Source organism: Trichomonas vaginalis, chromosome III (genome assembly GCF_026262505.1).
Source record: "Trichomonas vaginalis G3 chromosome III, whole genome shotgun sequence".
NCBI lineage: Eukaryota > Parabasalia > Trichomonadida > Trichomonadidae > Trichomonas > Trichomonas vaginalis.
Genome location: NC_067205.1, coordinates 19,543,392 through 19,563,533, shown reverse-complemented (window position 1 = coordinate 19,563,533; position 20,142 = coordinate 19,543,392). Strand labels below are relative to the sequence as shown.

Genomic DNA, 20,142 nt, shown 5'->3' with positions numbered 1-20,142 from the left:
TTTTTTTTAGACTCTTGGAAATATTCCATATTCTCCGCATACCTCTGTTGAGGGTCAAGATTTTCGGCTGTTCCAAATCTTCATCTAGTTCTGTGAAGTTAGTTTCCAAAGGAAGGACTTGTTCGTTTCCTTCAGGCTCTTCTAGCTGTTGTTGCTGAACTATTTCTTCCATGTCTGGTTGTAATCTGAACTATTCTTCCTGTGGAGTTTCTTGTACCTCATCTGCTGGCATTTCATATATTCCGAGACCGTTTTTAACAATTTCCCTATCTACGTCATCCGCATTCATAAGCTTTTGTTCTTTCGTTCCGTCTCTATTTTTTACGCGTTTCATGACGAAAGTTGAATTGTCATTTAGCTCTGACATCAAATATCTCGGAGTAAATTCGTTCATGTCATTTGGATGATATGCTATTAAATCATATCCCTTAGCGAGCTTGTATTTTCCAGGTTTGAGATTATATCCGTTTTTGGTGCTGAGCATAAAGCTAAATAGGTTCGGGTCAGTATTTCCATCCTTGAACTTTCCAATAGCTTCTTTATATCTGTCACTAAAGTCAACAGTATCTGGGAAACCAACACTCTTCTTTAAGCATTTTTAAGAATTCTTGGTTTCCTTGTTTCTCTACTTCTTTTATGTCCTTGCTCTGTTGTGGAGGTGGTTGTTGTGCAGGGTTTTGAACTGTTGGTTGTTGTGCAGGGTTTTGAACTGTTGGTTGTTGTGCAGGGTTTTGAACTGTTGGTTGTTGTGCTGGTTGTGGAGGTGGTTGTTGTGCAGGGTTTTGAACTGTTGGTTGTTGTGTTGGTTTTGGTGCATGCCTGTGTCTGTGTCCATGTGACGATGTAAATGTTTTAGGTAGTCCTGGTGCAGGTGCTTCTCTTGGAGGGTTTGGTGGTATATAAGTTCCACCAGCTGGCACATATGTTCCATCTGCAGCATAATGTCCTACCTGACTTTTCGTTTTTAAGAAAGCATTTACTAGGTCTGTTTTGGTCTGTTGTAACTCTTTTTCTTGACTTTCCACAACAGTTGCTCTAACGGCGTCATAGGCACTTTGAACTGCCTGTCTCGTTGCTGCATCTGTTATTTTCGTCATATTTTGTGCTACTTCTTTTAACTCTTTGTCGAAACCTTCAGACTTCAGTTTCTTTCCAGATGAGAAGTCGTTCACTTGTTTCACCTTACTATGAAGAGCTTCGAAGGCGTTCTTAAAGTCAGCATTTGTTAAAGCTTCATTTGAACTGTCTTCATCCGCTTGTATTTTTGTCCTTATTGACCCTATGAGTTGGGCTGCTTTAGCGTTGGCTTGGGCATCTAACCAGTCATTGTTAGCTTTTATATATTCTGCGCTTTTCATTGCCTTTTGCATGGCTGCGTCGTTATTTTTACTTTCTTGTGCTAAGTTTTCATACTGTACGGTTTGGTTTTGCAACTGTAAAAGTTTTTCTGCCTTTACATTTGCTTCAACTTCTTTTTTATACTCATCGCTATCCATATATGTCTTCAGGGCTTTTTGTTTTATTTCTTCATCTTTCAGTACTTTATATTGAGTAGTATGGTTTTTCAAATTTATGACATCTTGTTCCATTTTTGCTACTTCTGCTGCTTTTTCTGACACTTTTTTCGCATATTCCTCTGTACTTAGTTCTTTCAGTTGTTCTTCTTTCTTCTTTTTCTCTACGTTTAACTCATTGAGTTTCTTTGTGTGTCTGTCATATTCTAGTTTCTTTTCGTTTTCACTTATTTGCTTCTGTATGTCTATGTTTGACTTTTTGACATCTGTTATTTGATTTTTGAGTGAACTCAAATTCATTTGACTTTGAGGGTTATAGGCTGTTCCGTCTGCAGCTCCACCATAGCCTGCCATTTTCGCTAAAAGTGCCGCTCTTAAACCTCCACTCTGTGCACCAAGAACTCGGTTTAAAAGCATAGGATTGCTTGACATTTGTTGCAACATAGTGGGGTCATTCAGCATTTGTTGTTGCAACTGTTGTTGTGGTGTTAGTCTTACTATTGGATGTTTCAATGCTCTCTTCCTCTTACGTATATTCTTACGTAGCTTACGTGGCATTTTAAGTGAAGTTAAAAAGCGGTTTTTGACAGATGTTTATTGTGACTTCTTCGTAAAGACTTTGTTAAGACTTCTTCGTAAAGACTTTGTCAAGACTTCTTCGTAAAGACTTTGTTAAGACTTCTTCGTAAATGACCAAAAATATATTTTAGGTGAAGAGGTGAGATTTCACCTCTTTTTTCACCTCATTTCTCACCTCTTGAATTTTCATGAATTTCTTCGTAAAGACTTTGTTAAGACTTCTTCATCTAATTTCTCATGAACTTTCTTGTCTATGTTTTGTCAAGACTTCTTCGTAAAGACTTTGTTAAGACTTCTTCGTAAATGACCCTAGTAGTATATTTTTGGTGTAAAATTCAAGAGGGTGAAAAATTAGGTGAAAAAACAGGTGAAATCTCACCTCTTCACCTAAAATATATTTTTGGTGTAAATTTCATGAAAATTCAAGAGGTGAGAAATGAGGTGAAAAAACAGGTGAAATCTCACCTCTTCACCTAAACATTATTTTTGGTGTAAATTTCATGAAAATTCATGAAAATTCAAGAGGTTAGAAATGAGGTTAGAAAAGAGGTTAGATATACCCTTCTACCCTAAAATATATTTTTGCCGAATTCTGTATAAAATTCTGAGTAAAATGACAGATGTTTATATGACACTTTCTCCGGTTTATAGGACCTCTCTCATATTCTAAACATCTTCGGGGCTAGAAGGCACGAAGTGCCTGGAAGCCCCACTACCTTTTTTTTTTTTTTTTTTTTTTTTTTTTTTTTTTTTTTTTTTTTTTTTACAGCCACTAGAATTAATGAATCTCACAGCTTTTCTAGAGAATTTTTAACAAAAATCTCATCACTTAAGGAAACTGATAATTTTGATAGTGTTTACAAATTCTTTGAAGAACTTTCATCTGAAGGCAATCGAGAAATGATTTTAAAGGCTTGCGAAGAAGGACTTTGGTTAAAAAAGACAAAAAAGTATCAAGAGAATGTACTTCATGTTGCAAGTAAAAAAGGAAATCTTAATCTTGTCAAATCACTTATTGAATGTGACTCTGATAAAGAAGCAAAGGATAAATATGGATATACTCCACTCATTCGGGCATCATCTAATGGTCATCTTGAAGTTGTTAAATATCTTATCTCTGTTGGAGCAGATAAAGAAGCAAAAACTAATAATGGATATACTCCACTCAATTCTGCATCATATAATGGTCATCTTGAAGTTGTTCAATATCTTATCTCTGTTGGAGCAGATAAAGAAGCAAAGACTAATAATGGATATACTCCACTCATTCGGGCATCATCTAATGGTCATCTTGAAGTTGTTAAATATCTTATCTCTGTTGGAGCAGATAAAGAAGCAAAGGCTAATAGTGGGAGTACTGCACTCTCAGTTGCAAAGAATAATGTAAGAAATTTTCTAATATCTATTGGAGCCAAGTAATATAATCCAATAGGATAATTATTTTGGTTAACATTGTTATTCTTTTTTTTTTAATCTTTCTCACTCCTCGAGTAATCCAGAATTCAATATAATTTTGAAAATAATATCTCCGAAATGTATCATATTCTTCATACCTAACGCTCAAAATTTGATGGGATTGTACATGCACACATGTAAATTATTAATCATTCGGAGATATAAAACTATTGTAACATAAAGTAAGTTTAAGTAGCTATTGATCATGATCATGAATTTCAAAAAATGTGAGCTTCAAACATCAGGTATTTTGCATTCTATTAAAAATGTTTTTGTATGTCATAAAAATTTGTTTGAGTCACATATTTTAGTTTAATAAACATTAGAAAATTAGTAATCGGATGGTTTCCCTGTCAATATCGCTTGAATTTGTTGAACACCTTTTTCAACATCAACATAAGATAATCTTGGCTTTCCTTCGTCTGGTTGCTGAGTTCTTGTTCATTTTTTTGCAAAAATGTACGATTTATACAACTTTTTTAAGAGCCATATTAAAAAAAATTTTGCAGCGAATATAAGAAACAAAGAAATTCACGAAATTATTCGGACAAAAATGGGAGAGGTAGTTCCTTTGATTTTTGATAAAAAAACAAATGATATAATCACATGCGGCGCAATCCATGAGGCCACAAAGAAATGGGCTATCGGAACTGTTGGTACTACAATATTTGTTTATACAAAAGGCGACGATATTCCAAAACAAATATCAATTTGCAAAGATTCGGTTAGATCACTCCAATTTAACATTACAGGACAAGACTTACTCATTGCTGATAAAGCAGGAAACTTCTTTGTTTATAACATAGAAGATCAATCTGCCAAATATACCAAGATTAAAGCTCATAACTCACCAATTGAAGTTGCAAAGTACATTACAGATACAATTATTGCTACTGGTGATTCTGAAGGCCACCTAAAAATTTGGAATATTGAAGAAGACAAATGCACTCAAAAATTCCATGATGAAAAAGAATATATTTCAGATATTGCAGTTGTTGATGATAAAACCATTGGTGTTACAAGCGGTAATGGCGTTTTATCTCTTTATACAATTAATAGACCTAAAAGACGTCAATACTATGCACAGGAAGATGATGACTTCGTATCTGTTACATATGATCCATTTTGTAGGTACTTTATATGTGCATCTTCTCGACCAAAGATTTATGTCTCCAAACATCCATCTCTTGACTTTGTTTGCGAAGCTTCGATGAAAAGTACACGTCCATTTGTCGGTGTTTCTGTTCTGAAGACTAATAAATGCAGAGCTGTCGTTGCTGCAGAAAATGGAACAGTTTACATCCAAGATTTGCATCCAAACCATCTTATCTATGCATGGCAAGCTCATAAGAAAGATATTCATGGCATGGATCTCTCTGGTGGGCTTTTATTAACATGGAGTAGCACAAATGAGGTAAAAGTCTGGGATATTACTGAAAAAAGAGACGAAGAATTCCTTTCCGACCACAAGAAAAAGAAACTGAAGAAACAAGGAAAGTTACCAGTCATTGCTAAGAAGAAAGATACTTTCTTTGATGAATTAGGAGATGGCGAGTCAGATTAATCTATTATAGAATTTATAAAGGTTTGTATTATGTAAATTTTAATTCTTTTTAAATTCATTTCTATTTTTTTGAAGAAAATTTAATATGAACCAAAGTGTGGGTGAGAAAGTTGAAGAGAAGCAATCTCTCGTTAGACCAAAGTCTTCATCTTCTTCTCAAAGCCCACATAACTACATCGCAAAAGCTTTAGTTCCTTTGTCTTCATTAGTATTAATCTTAATTATATCGCAATACACAGATAAATTAATGCAGCAATCGTTTGAAATCAGTAATGTAATACCACCACCAGTGTATGGTGCATATATTTTCGATATAAAGTTAAATGAAATTCCAAAAACATTTCAATTTTTCGATGTGACATTATATTTTACATGTCAATCTCCTCCAGCAAAACCTTTCAACGTAAAGATATTTTATAATGATACTATTTCCAATAAAATTAATAACGTTACAAGACAAGTTACTCTTCTCCGTCCAAATGCATTCTCAACAGTTGTTCTAAAGAAAAGTTATCTCTTATCCAAACTGAAAGACGATATTTACTTCAAAATTCAAAATATTCCAGAAGAAGTCACGGGATTTCTCATTCAAATTCGTGGTATTTCATTATCGACATACTATTTTTCGTATATACATCTTGCTTTTGCATGTATTGCATTATTGATAGTAGGTTTTAGCGTTTTTAGAATATATCTACGGAAAAGTTATAATACAAATAATTTACTGAATATCACATTCTTTATCTCATGCATTGGTTATATTTTCCCTTATGATATGCTGAATATTTCTTCAATTAATTTTATTCCTCCGATATTAACTTCATTCTTTCCTGGTTTCTTCTGCTACTTTTCATTTCAGATACTAGAAGATGCTGGGCCTCTTGTTCCTTTACCAGTTATCTTCAAAGAAAATACAACCTTAAGATTATCCATTTGCTTATCCATTTTCTGCTGTTTATGCGAAATGTTTCGAAGCAGCGATTTCAAATACATATTCTTAATGCTATTTTTTGTAGCATTCCTCGTTTATACATATTATATCCGAGCATTATACAAAGTAATGCAGTGTCAACAGAAGAGAATTGAAGAAAGTTACGCGATGTGGCTTCGTTCTCTATTTTTAGTAATTTCATTACTATTTTTAGGGAAGGATATTCAGTTTTATATTAGTATTCCGTATCAAATTTGCAAATCAATAGAAATATTATCAACATGGACAGTAATAGGCACAACTATTGCTACATTAAATATCATATCCGCTTCTGATTCAAACTCTTTCCAAAATGTCTCGGTGTCAAAAGATGACGGGAAGTTCCTTTCGTCACTTTTTGAATCTCCTGAAACAAACAACAATAACAGATATGTACAAAACGATGATTTCACAACGACACAGCTTGTTGATGGCATATTCAATAAGGAATACCCAGAAGAATCGTTTGGCGGCCAAGCTTACTATAATCCACAAGGATATGACCAATATCCACCTGTTTATGAAGACCAATACATGAACCAAGGTGGATATGGACGACCAATGTATGAACCTGGTATGTATCAAAACGAAAATATTCAAAACCAAATGTATTTGCAATCTTTCTATTAAAATAAAGTGTTATGTATATCTTTCTATGAAAAAAACTAGTATATTTATTATAATATATAAGCATAGATTTATTGAAAATCTACATTTTATTAATGATATCAACAATGACAATAAATAATACTGTATAATTTACAAAGAAATATTAAGAATTGCATGACATATCTTACATGTCAAGTTTTTTCCAAAAAATATGAAAAAACTTCAAATTTCGGAAAAAAATTATTGAGATTCAGGAGTTGTTTGTGGTTTCTTGAGGCTAATATACTCAGTACGTTTAACAACACCGTTATCGAGCATGTAAAATTCGGATTTCTTTTGTGTAGCTGGATTTTCGGATTTGAATTGGCTGAAATCAGTGTATTTGAACCTCAATTTACCTGCAATATTTAATTTTTCGATCAGTGTTCTAATCATATCAAGCTTCTCTGCTTCTTTCTCTGTTGGATCTTGTGATTTGAAGTCAATCCACAACTCGATTGAATCACCGCGCTGCTTTGAAGAAGCAACAACACCAATTATTGACTGTGATATCTGTTCGCCAATCATATTAAGAACTAACTTCTCCCAAACGAAAGGAAATAGCTTTTTCTGTAATCTAATCGTTATTTGGCCACCATTTTTAATAGCTTCATCTTCCCATATGGCCTTATATCCTTCTTTGAACATTTGAAGAGCCATATCAGTCTTCAATTTGTCTGGTCTGACCATATGAGAATAAAAACTCCAGAATTTTTCGCATGTGTTGAATGATCCGATAGAATGAATGCTTTTAAGATAATCTTCAGCACTAGCTGGGCGCTCGTAGTAGTAAAATGTCCATGTATTTTGCAAAGGATGTTCCTCTGTCATTTGGCACTTTTTGATTTCACATAAATTTAGAATAAAAATGTCGAATTATAAATGACATTAAAAATAGCATCATGAGATGAGCTTATTTTAGAATTGCCCAGAACAAGCCTAAAAACGATTAGATGTGAAAATCAAAAATGAAAAAAACTCGGTCACCGGGAATCGAACCCGAATCAAAAGAACGACAATCTTACATGATAACCATTACACTATGACCGATTTACATCAATGATCTATTATAAATATTTTATAATAATAACAACATCACCTTTGCAAATCAATATTATTGTAACTCGATATTCTCAGGTAAATTAGACTTTTTATGTCTATTTGATTTTATTTCTACGAATTATCCCAACATTTTTTTTAATTTCCAGATCTTCTCTTTTTGTCACTTTTTAGAATTATACATGTCTCAATTGACTGATATTTCTCGCAAACTTCAATTTTTATCGAAGAAAATTGAAGTCATTGTCAACCGTATTTCCGATCCTGCAGATGATAGGAAAAACATTGCTGGTCTTGTAGCAGATGCAGATTCTGCTGCAAAATTATTAAATGATGCATCAGTAGACCATTTATTCAAATACTTTACTGTATGTCCTACAAAGCCAGATGCTCCAGTCCAAGGCGAACAGACTTATAACTTCTTAAATACAAGTGTTGCACCAGAATTAATTACACAGACCGAAACAGCAAAGAAATATTATATTATGAAACTCGAAGAAAACCATCTTGATGAAAAATCAATTGATGAAAGAGTCGAAATGCTTACAGATCAAATATCCGACCACAACGATTGTATTAATGAAGTTCTCGAAAAAATAAATAGCATATTATTGCCGAAATTCCAACTTAAACAGTCAGTTTACACTCCAGTTCCAAAAACTAGACCAGCGGACATGACAATGCTTAATGATATCAACGGAATCTATTGGAAGAGAGAATCTGCTAGTTTTGCCCCGAAAGTTTAAAAAAAAGTTGAATTCAAAAAAAAAAAAAATTATATAAAGAAAATATAGAAAATTGCATGAGTTGCACACAGTCACTGTATATTATTATTTACAAATAAAAGATTATTTGTTATATCTTTTCAATTTTTTTCATTCATTTCTATATTATTTTTAAGAATTGAGGAGATTGAAAGCAATAACAAAGTGGAAAGTCTTAATGATTTTGAAATTGAATCTAAGTTAAGTTATCAAGATTATCAGTGAATGTACGTTTGCGATTTCTGCTCTATTTCAATTCTATGGAAAAATATCCGATACTTAGATCTACTGTTTTTACTAGCTGACTCGGATTTAAGCAATTACTTGATTACATTATCCTAATAACTGACAGGAACGAGTGAAATAGTATAGTGTATGAAACTTGTATCCGTAAGTTATAGATTAAGACAGATATGAATTTTTGACCCAAATGAGTATATTTCTTGATTCGAACTAACAATCATTGATCAAATCAATATCGCATGAAGTTTGTGGTTCATACCCAATCTATTGGTATATTCAAGAATCGATGGAACTCAAGATATTCATTATGAGCATAAACTATGTGCTTAAAATCGTGGTGTAATTATATAAAATCAGAAGTATTGTATTCAACCAATATATTGGTTACTTGATCATTTGGTCTCATTTCGAGTTCAAAAAAAAACTTTTTTAGGGTCTTATTTTTTATTTCATCTCAAATTTCAGAATGTAAATTTGTCACTTTTTTGAATAAATAAAATTATCATAAGTGATGTCAAGTCCTGGACCTTCTTGGAAAGAAAAGGATGAGAAAGTCATTTCATGGATTGAGAAGACTCCTTCACTTCAAACAAAAGAATGGGCCAAATCTCAATACAATGGCTTAGTTACGATAAATAATCCATATTACGACGCCATAATAGAAAATCACAACGATCTTTCAGGAAATCCAACAATCACTCTTATGACAAAAGAAGCCACCGATTTTAATTATAAAAAAGTTACTTATCATGTAGATGTCAACGAAAATAAGCCAAAGCAAGTTTTCAGAAGTGAACTAGATTCCTCCACTGTTGAGACACTTCCTATCGAAAATCTTCAATCTGATGCACCTACAGCCGTTGCACAGGCAAAACCAGAAAGTTATGATTTACTTGCACATGACCTTCCTAAGATCACTCCAGTTCCTAAGGAAGAATATCTTTCAGTTTCCTTCAGCTCATGCAAGATAGATTTTGATATTTTCGAGCCAATTACGTATTCAATTTTCATTTTGGAAGACAACAACATTGTCAGTGAAACGTGGAACACATTCGATCCTCTTTTCAAAATGTATTTAGGAAATGAGTATACAAAGAATGCTCTTTTCAATATCCGTCATGTTCAAAATGCTTACCTCGTTGTCGTTTGCAACAGATCATATCAAATCGACAATGGTGCATATATCAATAAATACTATCGTAAAATCACTACGGCAAACCGTGAGAAGGCATTTAGCTCATTTGCCCCTGTTTACCAGAAACTCAAAGGTTACTGGCAGACATTTGCCTTTACATTCATCCCTCTATCCGAAATCCACGGAGGTACCGTCACAATGCCGAAACTTTACCTTGCAGAATGCGAATCTAAGGCAATGACCGGAGAATTCATTGCCCAGCAGATCGAACGTGCCAAGCTTCTCAAGCTCTACCAGATCGCATACGAAATTCGCTTCGATATCCAAAGATCTGAGTATGCAAATCCAAATCAGATCAAGAACGCCGTTGTATGCTATTCCAAGAAGCCATACGACATGTGGCCAATCCTTAGCCATACACACAAGCTCGTAATCAACTTGAGAGCCGCCAAATTCTCATTCCCTCCGAAAGTATCCGCCAGAAACATTGTTGTTGATGTTTCATACCTCTACAAAGGCCAGTATCTCAAGTGCATCCGCAATCGCTGGGAAAATACCAAGATTGTCGATCATGCCGTATCAAGAGGATTATATCACGTGACAAATCCACAATTTGAGGATGAATTCATCATCGAGCTTCCATATCCTGTTGAAGGCATCGTTGTCTTCACCTTCCAGAGGCTCTCCACCAAACCAAATGACGAAGCCTGTTTCACATTTGGCAATTCCTCGTTCGAAATCTCTCCAAACCACGACAACTTCTTAATACCAGATGGAGAGATGAACCTCGGCATCTCGTACGGTTCGAATATCAATCCTAAAGAGCAGCCAACGAAAGACAACTGTTTCACAATTTCCACGAAATTAGTTTCATCATTAGTCACCAACCAACCGACCCTTAAATCGGTTTATTCCGGTGCTTTGGCTGTTCCTAAGGTACAAGACATTCCTGTCAATGTTTTGGCCAATAACATGTATTCTGTCATGGATTCTATTTTGACTAATATCAAATTAGATCCGAAATTGGCTTTGAAGTCAATTTTTGAGTTCGACAAATTGGTTGATGTTCTTCCAAACAGGCAAATACTCGTTGACTACTTGAATACTTATAACAGAGTATTTGCTTTCAGACAGAACTCCCACCATGACCCACAAACACATAAGTATTTGTTGAAAGAATGGGCAACATACATTTTTGAAACAGCAAATTCTTATGGAACAAACAGAAAAGAACTAGTTTTAGTTGAATTTCTTTTCGAAGTCATCTTGAAATCCATCATTTTCTCAAATGACAGGGATTTCCACGAGGACATCGAGAAATTCGCTCAAACATGGGCTGTAGCTGTTGGAATATTGACCTTCAAAGTTGTTGCTGAAGCACAAGCGATGAATAGATGTTTCTCAACATTCGTTCTCAATTTAATCGACTTGAAATTGTATTCAGCAGCTACTTCCTGCATCACTATCTTCGCAAACCATATAGGAAATGATCCGCCACAGCACAGAATGCTTGCAAACTTCCTGGAAATGACTTTGCATCCTTTGTTGTTCTTGGGTGAAACAGTCGCAAATAATGATTTGGTTATCGTTTTCACTTCACTTTTGCAAACTGCTATTACCAAATTACCTGATGGTCCTATATGCCAGATCTTCAATATTCTCTGCAGAACATTATCATTTGTTCCTGAAGACATGAAATCCGATGTTTCCGCTTCATTTATTCCATTGATGAAACTGTTTACAAACAAAATGCAAGGATCCAATGAATCTTTGATTGCTCCTTTGTCTTTTGCCATTTTCGTGTTGAAGAACTCAAGAGTCAACACTTTGGAAACACGGTACAACAGTCTTGACGAAAAAGAAAAGAAATCATTCATTGATTTCGTTCATTTCTTATTAGTCAAGACGAAATATATCAAAGATGTTTTGATAAACGATTCAACTGCTCGCAATAAAGCATTTAGTTCAATCGAACGCCAGATCGAACAAAGAATGCAAGCAGCATACAACACGGGAAGTGGTGATAGATACGGATCAGTTTCTGAGTCATCAACACATTCAGTACAAACACAACCTCCTGTTGCTAAAAAGAGGTCATTTGCTGTTGCAAGAAAAGCAAATAACATTCCAAGTGTTGGATCAAGTAGCCTCCAAATGCCTATCAAATACAATTATCCACAAAGGGATGTTGCTTTGGAAGCACAGTTTGCAGCAATAAGAGTTGTTGATGACCTTCTTTCAATCGATTTAATTGATATCGCAATTGATATTTTGTATCATTTGTTATCAATGAATCTTTGTTTGAATGCTATTGATTGTTTGACTGAATCATTGAAGTTGTTACTTACTAAAGATGTCAAGAAGATTATCGAATGTAAGACACTTCCTTTCGCTTTGTTCATCAAGAAACTGTTGCAATTGGCCGCTTGTAACAATGTTTTCATTGCGAAATCAATCATTTCTACATTCGATGGTCTCTTCAAATCAGAAGAGAAATCATACGGAAACAACAATAGAACACATGCTTTGTTCATGAGAGCTGTTTCTTTGTTGCCAGTTAATTTGATCTCTCCTGATTTCGCTAATTTATTAAGCGAAAATGTCAAACATCAACAGCTAAAAGAGATCGCGGAAACAATCAAACGAATTGCCGAAATCGATGACAAACTACACAAGATCGACAACAATTGTTTCGCATCAACATTCGAGACACAAACACATGTCGGTCAGAAGATTGCAACAAACGCTTTAGTTGAAGATTTCGGAGATTTGTTATGGGAAAGATGTCTTCTTTTCAAGTATTCCCCTGATGCTTGTTTAGAAGCATTGCGTACATTGGATCAGTTCCATTACGCAAATGGATACGAGCTTGAAAGTATCACATGCAAGATTTCGGAGTTGGCATTGTTAAGTGAGTATTTGACCGCTTTCAACTTGATGCCACAAAAACTCGGTTTCGAACATGCTGCAAAAGCATTTGTTCCAATGACTCCAACAGCAGAAGTCTTTGTGATGCCACAAGAGTATTCACATGATCTTCCAAAGAACTTGCCAACATTCTGTGACTCTTCTTTCTTCAATGAAAGTGGAGTGATGTTGGTTCTCACTGAAATTTGCGATTACTGCAGAAACCACCAAGTTTTCGAAATCGCAAATGAAGTCATTCGTTTGTTCGTTCCTCTTCTCGAATCACATCAAATGTACACAGAACTTGACGCGATATTCTCAAGGTCCCAGAAGTTCTACGAACAGCTAGACACAATGCCAACACAAGGAGAAAGACTCATGGGAAGATACTACAGAGTTATCTTCTACGGAAACCAGTTCGGTGAAGATAACGGAAAAATTTACATTTATCGTGAACAAAAACTGACAAACTTATTCAATTTGACTAAGAGAATGGAAGACACTTACACACCAATCATTGGCCGTGGCAAGCTCGAGATTATCAAGGAGTCAAAGCCAGTTGATCCACGTTTGTTGGATCCTGAGAAAGGATACATCCAAATCACTTTTGTTACTCCAACATATTTCGAAGGAGAAGAAGTCTACAAACAAACGACTTTTGAACAGAATTCCCACATCAAAGTCTTCTGTTTCGCGACTCCTTTCATGAAAGGAAGTAACAAACTCCAGGGATCTGTCTCCAGCCAGTGGTTGAGAAAGACAGTCTTGAAGATCAACACGGAAATGCCTTCAACGAAGAAGAGAATCGTTGTTAATCCAGAAGATGTCGAAAACATCGAAATCGAACCAATCAAAGTTTCCATCCACCATCTCGAGGACAGATTGAAGCAGTACGATGCAGCAATCGAGGCAAACAACATCTCACAGATCCAGCCACTTCTTAATGGTTCTCTTTGCGTACAAGTCAATGACGGACCAATTAAGATGGCTGAAGTATTCCTTACTGAGAAGAAGAGGACACTTTTGACTGAACACATGAGAAAACTCTTCAGACAGTTCATCGACGTCAATAAGAAGGCTCTCGAGATTCACAGGAAATTCTCACAAGGAAACAAAGATAACTTAGCTCTCCAGGATGAGATGGATAAGGGCTTTGATAATCTCAAATCAAAGCTTGCTCAATACCTATGATTTATTTTTTTATTTTATCTATATTTTTTTTAAAACAAAAGCAAAGTTCAATTTTTATTGATTTCACATTCGTTATTTTTATGAAGAGTATGTAATTTTTCAGTTATATACTCTACAAGTTTCAATCTTTGTTGTTTAATTCTGGCTCTTTTATGTTTACATGTCACTAAAGTTTTTTTTTTCGTCACTCAATTAGAAAGTTTCAACTTTTGAACTACATTATACTTTCTTCATTGCAAGCCTTGGGATGTTTCATATCTATAATCAGTAATATAATTTTCATGTTTAAGTAGAGCATGTATAATTGTTTCTTCATCTGTAGCGATGATTAAAAAAATATTTAATTACTGTTAAAAACAAATTTTTTATTCATTAAAAAGTTAAAATAAGATTGATAAATGATTATTAGATTATGGTCTGTTACTATGATGACGGCTTTTGTGGTGGGACTTTTTAGTTTTTTGATCTGAGTCTGAATCAGAGTCTTTTCTATGTTTTGATTTTGACTTTTTTTCTGATTTTGACTTTGGTTTTGTTTCTGTCTCATCTCTTGAGTCTGTCCTTGAGTCTGTCCTTGTTTCTGTCCTTGTATCTGTCCTTGTATCTGTCCTTGTATCTGTTCTCGTTTCTGGTCTTGGTACTGTTGACATAGCTCCAATGAAAATTAAGTAATTTCTAACTTCACCAGATGAAACTGAGAGTGGAGTAAATCCGTTATTGCTATAATCTTTATTAGCACCAGCTGCGATAAGACATTTAACAACTTCTAGATGTCCATAATTTGCTGCGTGGATGAGTGAATTATTTCCATTCGAAGTCTTTGCTTCTACATTGACTCCGAGTGAGATAAGATACTGGACGATTTCAAGCTTTCCTTCAGAGGAAGCAACAATCAATGGTGTCCATCCATTAATGTCAGTTGCTTCTTTGTTGGCTCCGCATGAAATGAGATATTTAATCACTTCAATGAAGCCTCCATAAGTAGCTGCAATGAGTGGAGTATTTCCATTCTTGCTTTGCAATTCTTTGTTTGCTCCTGCTTGTACAAGATATTTAACAATTTCGAGATGTCCAGCTGACGCTGCATGTATCAATGGTGTGTTTCCATCATTATCAGCTGCATCTTTATTTGCACCAAGAGTGACAAGCCACTGAACAATTTCAAGGTGACCTTTGTTTGATGCGTGAATCAATGATGTATAACCAATGTTGTCTTTAGAATCAATATTTGCTCCATTAGAAATAAGTAATTTAACTAAATCAATATTACGTGTTTGAGCAGCGAAAATCAATGGTGTCCATCCATTTACGTCTCTTGCTTCAACATTTGCTTTTATTGATAAAAGATATTGAGCAACTTCAATTTTACAGCCAGCAGAAGCATAAATGAGTGGCGTGCAGCCTTTGTTGTTTACCATTTCTTTGTTACAGCCAGAAGCAATTAATGCTTGTACTAATCTTAGATTTCCTCTAAAACATGCTTCATGAAGAATACTTTTATCACTTGCATCTTTCTTTTCGCAAACTCCTTCTTCAAATGCTTTCTTCATCATGTTTGGATCGCCACAACCAGCTAAAGCATCAAGGAATGTGTAAACACTGTTGAAATCATTAGAATACTTGTGTTGAGTGATTTTTAACAAGACATCATATTGATAATTCATTGTATAAAGTTGATGAATGTTTGTTTCTTGTTCTTGTACTTTTGCTTGTAATTTTGTGTTTTCTTCTGTAAGTTTTGTGTTTTCTGTTTGTAATTTAGTGATCTGGTCTGTAAGCTGAGAAACCTTTTGTTTGTCTTCTTGTTGTTCTTTCGTGAGTTTTGCGATTTTTGCGTCTTTATCTTGTAATTCTTTCTTTAGTTTGGTGTTTTCGTTTACTACTTCTGGATCTACGTCTTTCAACTCTTCTATTTTGGCTTTAAGAGCTTTGATCTCGTTTTCGTCCGCGACTTGGCGATTTTGTAATTCTAATGCAGTACTAAGGTCGTTTTTGTCAAGTAGATTTAACACGGTAAGTATTTCATCGAGAAAATTTAATTTCATGAACTGTCTAGCTGTTGTTAATACTGAAACCATTTCATTAAAATTTGTAACTCGAACGCTAGCGCCTTTGGTGCATTTTAATAGTTGGTTCGCACTAACTATATTTTCGGATTGCTTTAGAAGTGAAACAAAATCAGCTGTGCTTAGAGTCATGTATTTTAATATTTGTTTTACGTCTTCTACTTCGAATATGTAAAACATCCTGTCGTCATAAAAGTAGCCTGTGGCAAAGGTTGCTATCTTCTCATAATTATGAACAAGCTCCACGGTCATCTTAAAATTTTTGTTGTCGCAAAAAAGTCGTCGAAAATCTTTGTTGTTTTTTCAGTTTTCTTCTTATTCTCTGGAGATTTGGATGCATGATTTCGGACATGTAAGTACAATTCTTTGTAATGCATAAAAATAAACTAGATTCTCTGACGAATTACAGATAATTTAATAATCACATGATCCCTTCAGAGGAGAGTAGATCTCGCTAAACAGAAAGTCAATATGCCTATACTTGCTTTGTACTGACTTGAATTGTCACTTAAAATACACCTTACTACCCCATTTTTGTATATGATTTTTTATCTAATTTTATATTCGAAATTTTGATAAAATATAAAAATATTTCAACCAAAAAAAAAAAAAAGGTAGTGGGGCCTCCAGGCACTTCGTGCCCTCTAGCCCTGAAGATGTTTAGTATAATGAAGTTTTTTTTTTTTCTTGGGATGGGCCTCCAGGCACTTCGTGCCCTCTAGCCCATAAAAAATTTCTGAGGACGAGCCAGCCGATGACTTTTTTGTAGAGCACTCAAAATAGTATAGCTTTGTCCGGACAAGTAAGGGTCTAACGTCGCTACAGGAAAAGTTACGGGCGTTCCAAGGAAGTATACTTTGAGAAGCCTTCTTCTGGGTCGAAAACATTATATAATGTTTCACTTTTCACAAATTATATATGTTTTCATGTTTTGTCACTTTTCTGTCGCTTTTCTGGTAAAAACATTTTTATTATTATATATAAATGAATTTTACAAAACCACCGTTACCGTTCTTTGGAAATAAGAGTAAATGTAAAGATATTATATTGAGAGAACTTAAGAAACTACCGAATGGTCTAACATTTGTAGATTTGTTCGGTGGAAGTTTCTATATATCCCATTTATGTCATACAATATTCCCAGACTCAAAGATTATATGCAATGACTTCGACAACTATATGGACCGTCTCAAACATATACCAGATACAAACAATATATTGAAAGAGTTAAAAGAAAAGATACCTATAGGTAAGATGGAACGTATACCATTAGATAACAAAAATATTGTGAGAGAGGTTTTGAAAAAAGCAGAATATATAGACTGGGATAGTATATCTGCTAGACTATTATATAGTGGTTCTATAAGAGTTCATGACATTGAAACACTTATGTCAAAAGTTTTATATCTTAACTATACAAATGTTTTCAAAGAGGACATAGAAAAATATATTGAGGGTATAGAGTTTGTGAGATGTCATTGGACAGAGTTGTATGAAAAATATAAAGACAAGGAAAATGTTTTCTTTATAGTGGACCCGCCGTTCTATAACACATGGGATTTTCAATACCAAGTAGACTGGACTTTGAGAGACTCTTTAGAAACTTTAGACGTTTTACATAACCATCCATGCTTTTACTTTACATCCGATAAAAGTGGTTTGGAAACCGTTATGAGATGGTTAGAGGTCATACATGACTATGAGTTTAGATATGACAAGATAGAATATGAGAGAGGTCCTATAAACCGGAGAAAGTGTCATAACAAAGAAATTTTATTAGTAAGTAAATGTGGTTTGAAATCGGACTACTTGTTTTAGGTTTTTTCCATTGTGTCATTTATTTATTTGACGTGGCAGAAAAGTACAGAGAATATGAAGATGAACCAATGCCTGCAAATGTTCAGTATATGTACTCGTAAGAGATATTTTTATCTAATATTAAATGGACGCACAGAACTTAGCGAATGCACAGCAACCTGGACAACCAAACCCAGAGAATATTCCAAATGAAGTTAGAATACAAACTGCAATGGCAAACTATGGTCAAGTGCCAACAGATGTACAAATGCAAACTGCCATGTCAAATGACGCTGCGTTAGGTTTGCCACCATGGTATGCAAATATGAGATGGAAAGAGTTTTATACAAACCCTGAGGTGGGATATAAACAACTTATGCAGATGACGCGAACACAGGAGTTGACCCAGAATATGTTTTCTACCAGAGGAGAAACAGAATGTATGAGCTCCAGTTAAAGAATGCTATGGAACTCAACAGGAAACGTAAGAGACTAGGTGGACATTAGATTTTTACATATAGTAAAATGGGTTTCTTCAGTAGTATTGGAAACTTCTTCAGAAGAGTTGGAAGAGGTATATGGAATGGAATAAAAACCGTAGGAAGAGGAATTTGGAACGGAGTCAAAAATATTGGTAAAAGAGTAGGTCAGTTTGTTGGTATTATACCTAAAAGACCCTGAACCAGAAGAACAAGCTCCTGTTATACAACAGCCTGAACCTGCACCACAGTCTAGTTGGCAACCAAATCCAACACCTCAACCGTATTAAAAAATTATATTTTTACCGTTCGATAGTAGTTGTATATGAAACTAAGTTCTAAGTAAAACGCATGGTATAATGGAATTATTCTTTTTCTTCCATCTGTAGTAAACCATACTTGAAAGTCTGAAATACTTCCACTTGGTGGTTCGTATAACTTTGTAGGTTTTTCGTAAAAGTCATTTGCCAAGCATAAGAAAGAGTTTTGGGCGCCAGAAAATGAAGCATGAACAATAATAGCAGCTGGGTCGAAAACATTTTCATATGTTCCATTAGGGTTTTCGACTTCATAAAAGTCTGGGTGTACTGGATATGCTGCAGGCTGATTTAACATCCTCATAAATCTATACCATGCCAAGTTGTTATATTTTGTAGAAATATAAACGTTTTCTCCAAGGTCTTCTATTCTATTGATTTTAACAGTTGCATTTTTCCTGTCATAAATAATATCGAGATGGTATTCTCCTTCGTCAATGTTATACTGGTTTGCATATTCGATATAGATATCGTTTATTTTTCTTGAAAAGCTTGAAGAGTTGTTTCTAAATTTATAAGCAAACTAACTTGTAAAAGTTTTCCCTGTTCAAATTTCTCATACATACGTTTTTCTTTGTTATAGTATCGAACTTCAAAACCGACCGTAAATGGGAAACCATGTATGGCTTCTGAAATGAACTTCATTCTACGAAAGCCAATAGCTTTTGTGACAGATGGGTCTCTTAACCATCTTAATGGGTAGTCAAAACGATAGCCTTCATGCTTTACGGTCTCTGTCTCAAACTTTTGACCGACATTAGTAAAAAGTTCATCTAATGGTTTAGTTGTAGCAACTCTTGAATTTTCTTTTTCTATTGAAAGCATATTTTATCTAGAATAAAAATGTCGAAAGATATTGCTTCCATAAGAGAAATACAACACAACCGACAACTCATTATGCAAGCTCTAAATAAGAACACAACAAACTTTTCAAACTATTCTAAGATATCTGAGTCATTGAAAGAAGGAAACTTAAAACTGACATTAAACCCAATGACAGATGAGTTTCTATTTCAAGACAAGAAGAACAATACTGTCTGTATAAATCCAACAAAAGGAACTTTAAACGAGAAACCTATAAATGAACTTCTTTTGAAAGCAGATGTTGACAACAAAGCTGACAAAGAATATGTAGACGATGCAATAGCAAAAGAAGAAGAAAGAGCTAACAATGCTTATGCAACAAAAGAACATACTCATCCTGAACTAGCAGACAAAACATATGTTGACAATAAAATGTCAAGTGAAGTGACAAGAGCTGAAAACGAATATTCTAAAAAGACTCATATACATTCTATATCTGAAATAACAGACTTAAACGTTAGCCTTGAAAAGAAAGCGGATAAGGAATATGTGGCTAGTAAGTTAGAGAAGAAAGCAGATAAGGAATATGTGGATGAAAAAGATAATGAAATTATAGAAAGGGCTGAATGGTATCATGAATGGACATCGAA

At 34.5% G+C, this 20,142-nt stretch overlaps 9 protein-coding genes and 1 non-coding gene across 10 annotated transcripts, besides 1 other annotated feature; 5 read left to right on the top strand and 5 right to left on the bottom strand.

Annotated features, from left to right (window-relative positions):
- Positions 1 to 1,386: 1,386 nt before the first annotated feature.
- On the bottom strand, positions 1,387 to 2,072 carry TVAGG3_0731240 (protein of unknown function, DUF4106 family; the record flags this gene model as incomplete). Its single annotated transcript, XM_051244532.1, has 1 exon — positions 1,387 to 2,072. A coding segment is annotated over one exon (686 nt), but the record flags the coding sequence as incomplete, so codon positions are not given.
- A 785-nt stretch (positions 2,073 to 2,857) lies between these two features.
- Positions 2,858 to 3,567, top strand: TVAGG3_0731230 (ankyrin repeat protein family; the record flags this gene model as incomplete). The annotated part of the gene is made up of 1 exon (XM_001300166.1): positions 2,994 to 3,512. The coding sequence occupies one exon, from the start codon at positions 2,994 to 2,996 to the stop codon at positions 3,510 to 3,512; it is 519 nt and encodes a 172-aa protein (XP_001300167.1).
- Positions 3,568 to 4,101: 534 nt separating this feature from the next.
- Positions 4,102 to 5,121, top strand: TVAGG3_0731220 (ribosomal large subunit biogenesis; the record flags this gene model as incomplete). The annotated part of the gene is made up of 1 exon (XM_001300165.2): positions 4,102 to 5,112. The coding sequence occupies one exon, from the start codon at positions 4,102 to 4,104 to the stop codon at positions 5,110 to 5,112; it is 1,011 nt and encodes a 336-aa protein (XP_001300166.1).
- Positions 5,122 to 5,197: 76 nt separating this feature from the next.
- On the top strand, positions 5,198 to 6,725 carry TVAGG3_0731210 (uncharacterized protein; the record flags this gene model as incomplete). The annotated part of the gene is made up of 1 exon (XM_001300164.2): positions 5,198 to 6,712. One exon carries the CDS (start codon positions 5,198 to 5,200, stop codon positions 6,710 to 6,712), a length of 1,515 nt encoding a protein of 504 aa, XP_001300165.1.
- Positions 6,726 to 6,931: 206 nt separating this feature from the next.
- On the bottom strand, positions 6,932 to 7,561 carry TVAGG3_0731200 (translation initiation factor protein; the record flags this gene model as incomplete). The annotated part of the gene is made up of 1 exon (XM_001300163.1): positions 6,932 to 7,561. The coding sequence occupies one exon, from the start codon at positions 7,559 to 7,561 to the stop codon at positions 6,932 to 6,934; it is 630 nt and encodes a 209-aa protein (XP_001300164.1).
- Positions 7,562 to 7,708: 147 nt separating this feature from the next.
- Positions 7,709 to 7,780, bottom strand: TVAGG3_0731190. The gene has a single exon. It is a non-coding gene; the product is annotated as a tRNA-Asp (tRNA).
- Positions 7,781 to 7,971: 191 nt separating this feature from the next.
- Positions 7,972 to 8,849, top strand: TVAGG3_0731180 (uncharacterized protein; the record flags this gene model as incomplete). Its single annotated transcript, XM_051244531.1, has 1 exon — positions 7,972 to 8,535. The coding sequence occupies one exon, from the start codon at positions 7,972 to 7,974 to the stop codon at positions 8,533 to 8,535; it is 564 nt and encodes a 187-aa protein (XP_051091118.1).
- Positions 8,850 to 9,289: 440 nt separating this feature from the next.
- On the top strand, positions 9,290 to 14,282 carry TVAGG3_0731170 (dedicator of cytokinesis DOCK family; the record flags this gene model as incomplete). Its single annotated transcript, XM_001300161.2, has 1 exon — positions 9,308 to 14,029. One exon carries the CDS (start codon positions 9,308 to 9,310, stop codon positions 14,027 to 14,029), a length of 4,722 nt encoding a protein of 1,573 aa, XP_001300162.1.
- Positions 14,283 to 14,439: 157 nt separating this feature from the next.
- On the bottom strand, positions 14,440 to 16,603 carry TVAGG3_0731160 (spectrin binding; the record flags this gene model as incomplete). Its single annotated transcript, XM_001300160.2, has 1 exon — positions 14,440 to 16,347. The coding sequence occupies one exon, from the start codon at positions 16,345 to 16,347 to the stop codon at positions 14,440 to 14,442; it is 1,908 nt and encodes a 635-aa protein (XP_001300161.1).
- Positions 16,604 to 18,665: 2,062 nt separating this feature from the next.
- On the bottom strand, positions 18,666 to 18,992 carry TVAGG3_0731150 (uncharacterized protein; the record flags this gene model as incomplete). The annotated part of the gene is made up of 1 exon (XM_051244530.1): positions 18,666 to 18,992. One exon carries the CDS (start codon positions 18,990 to 18,992, stop codon positions 18,666 to 18,668), a length of 327 nt encoding a protein of 108 aa, XP_051091117.1.
- Positions 18,993 to 19,966: 974 nt separating this feature from the next.
- Positions 19,967 to 20,142: part of a mobile genetic element that runs on past the window's edge.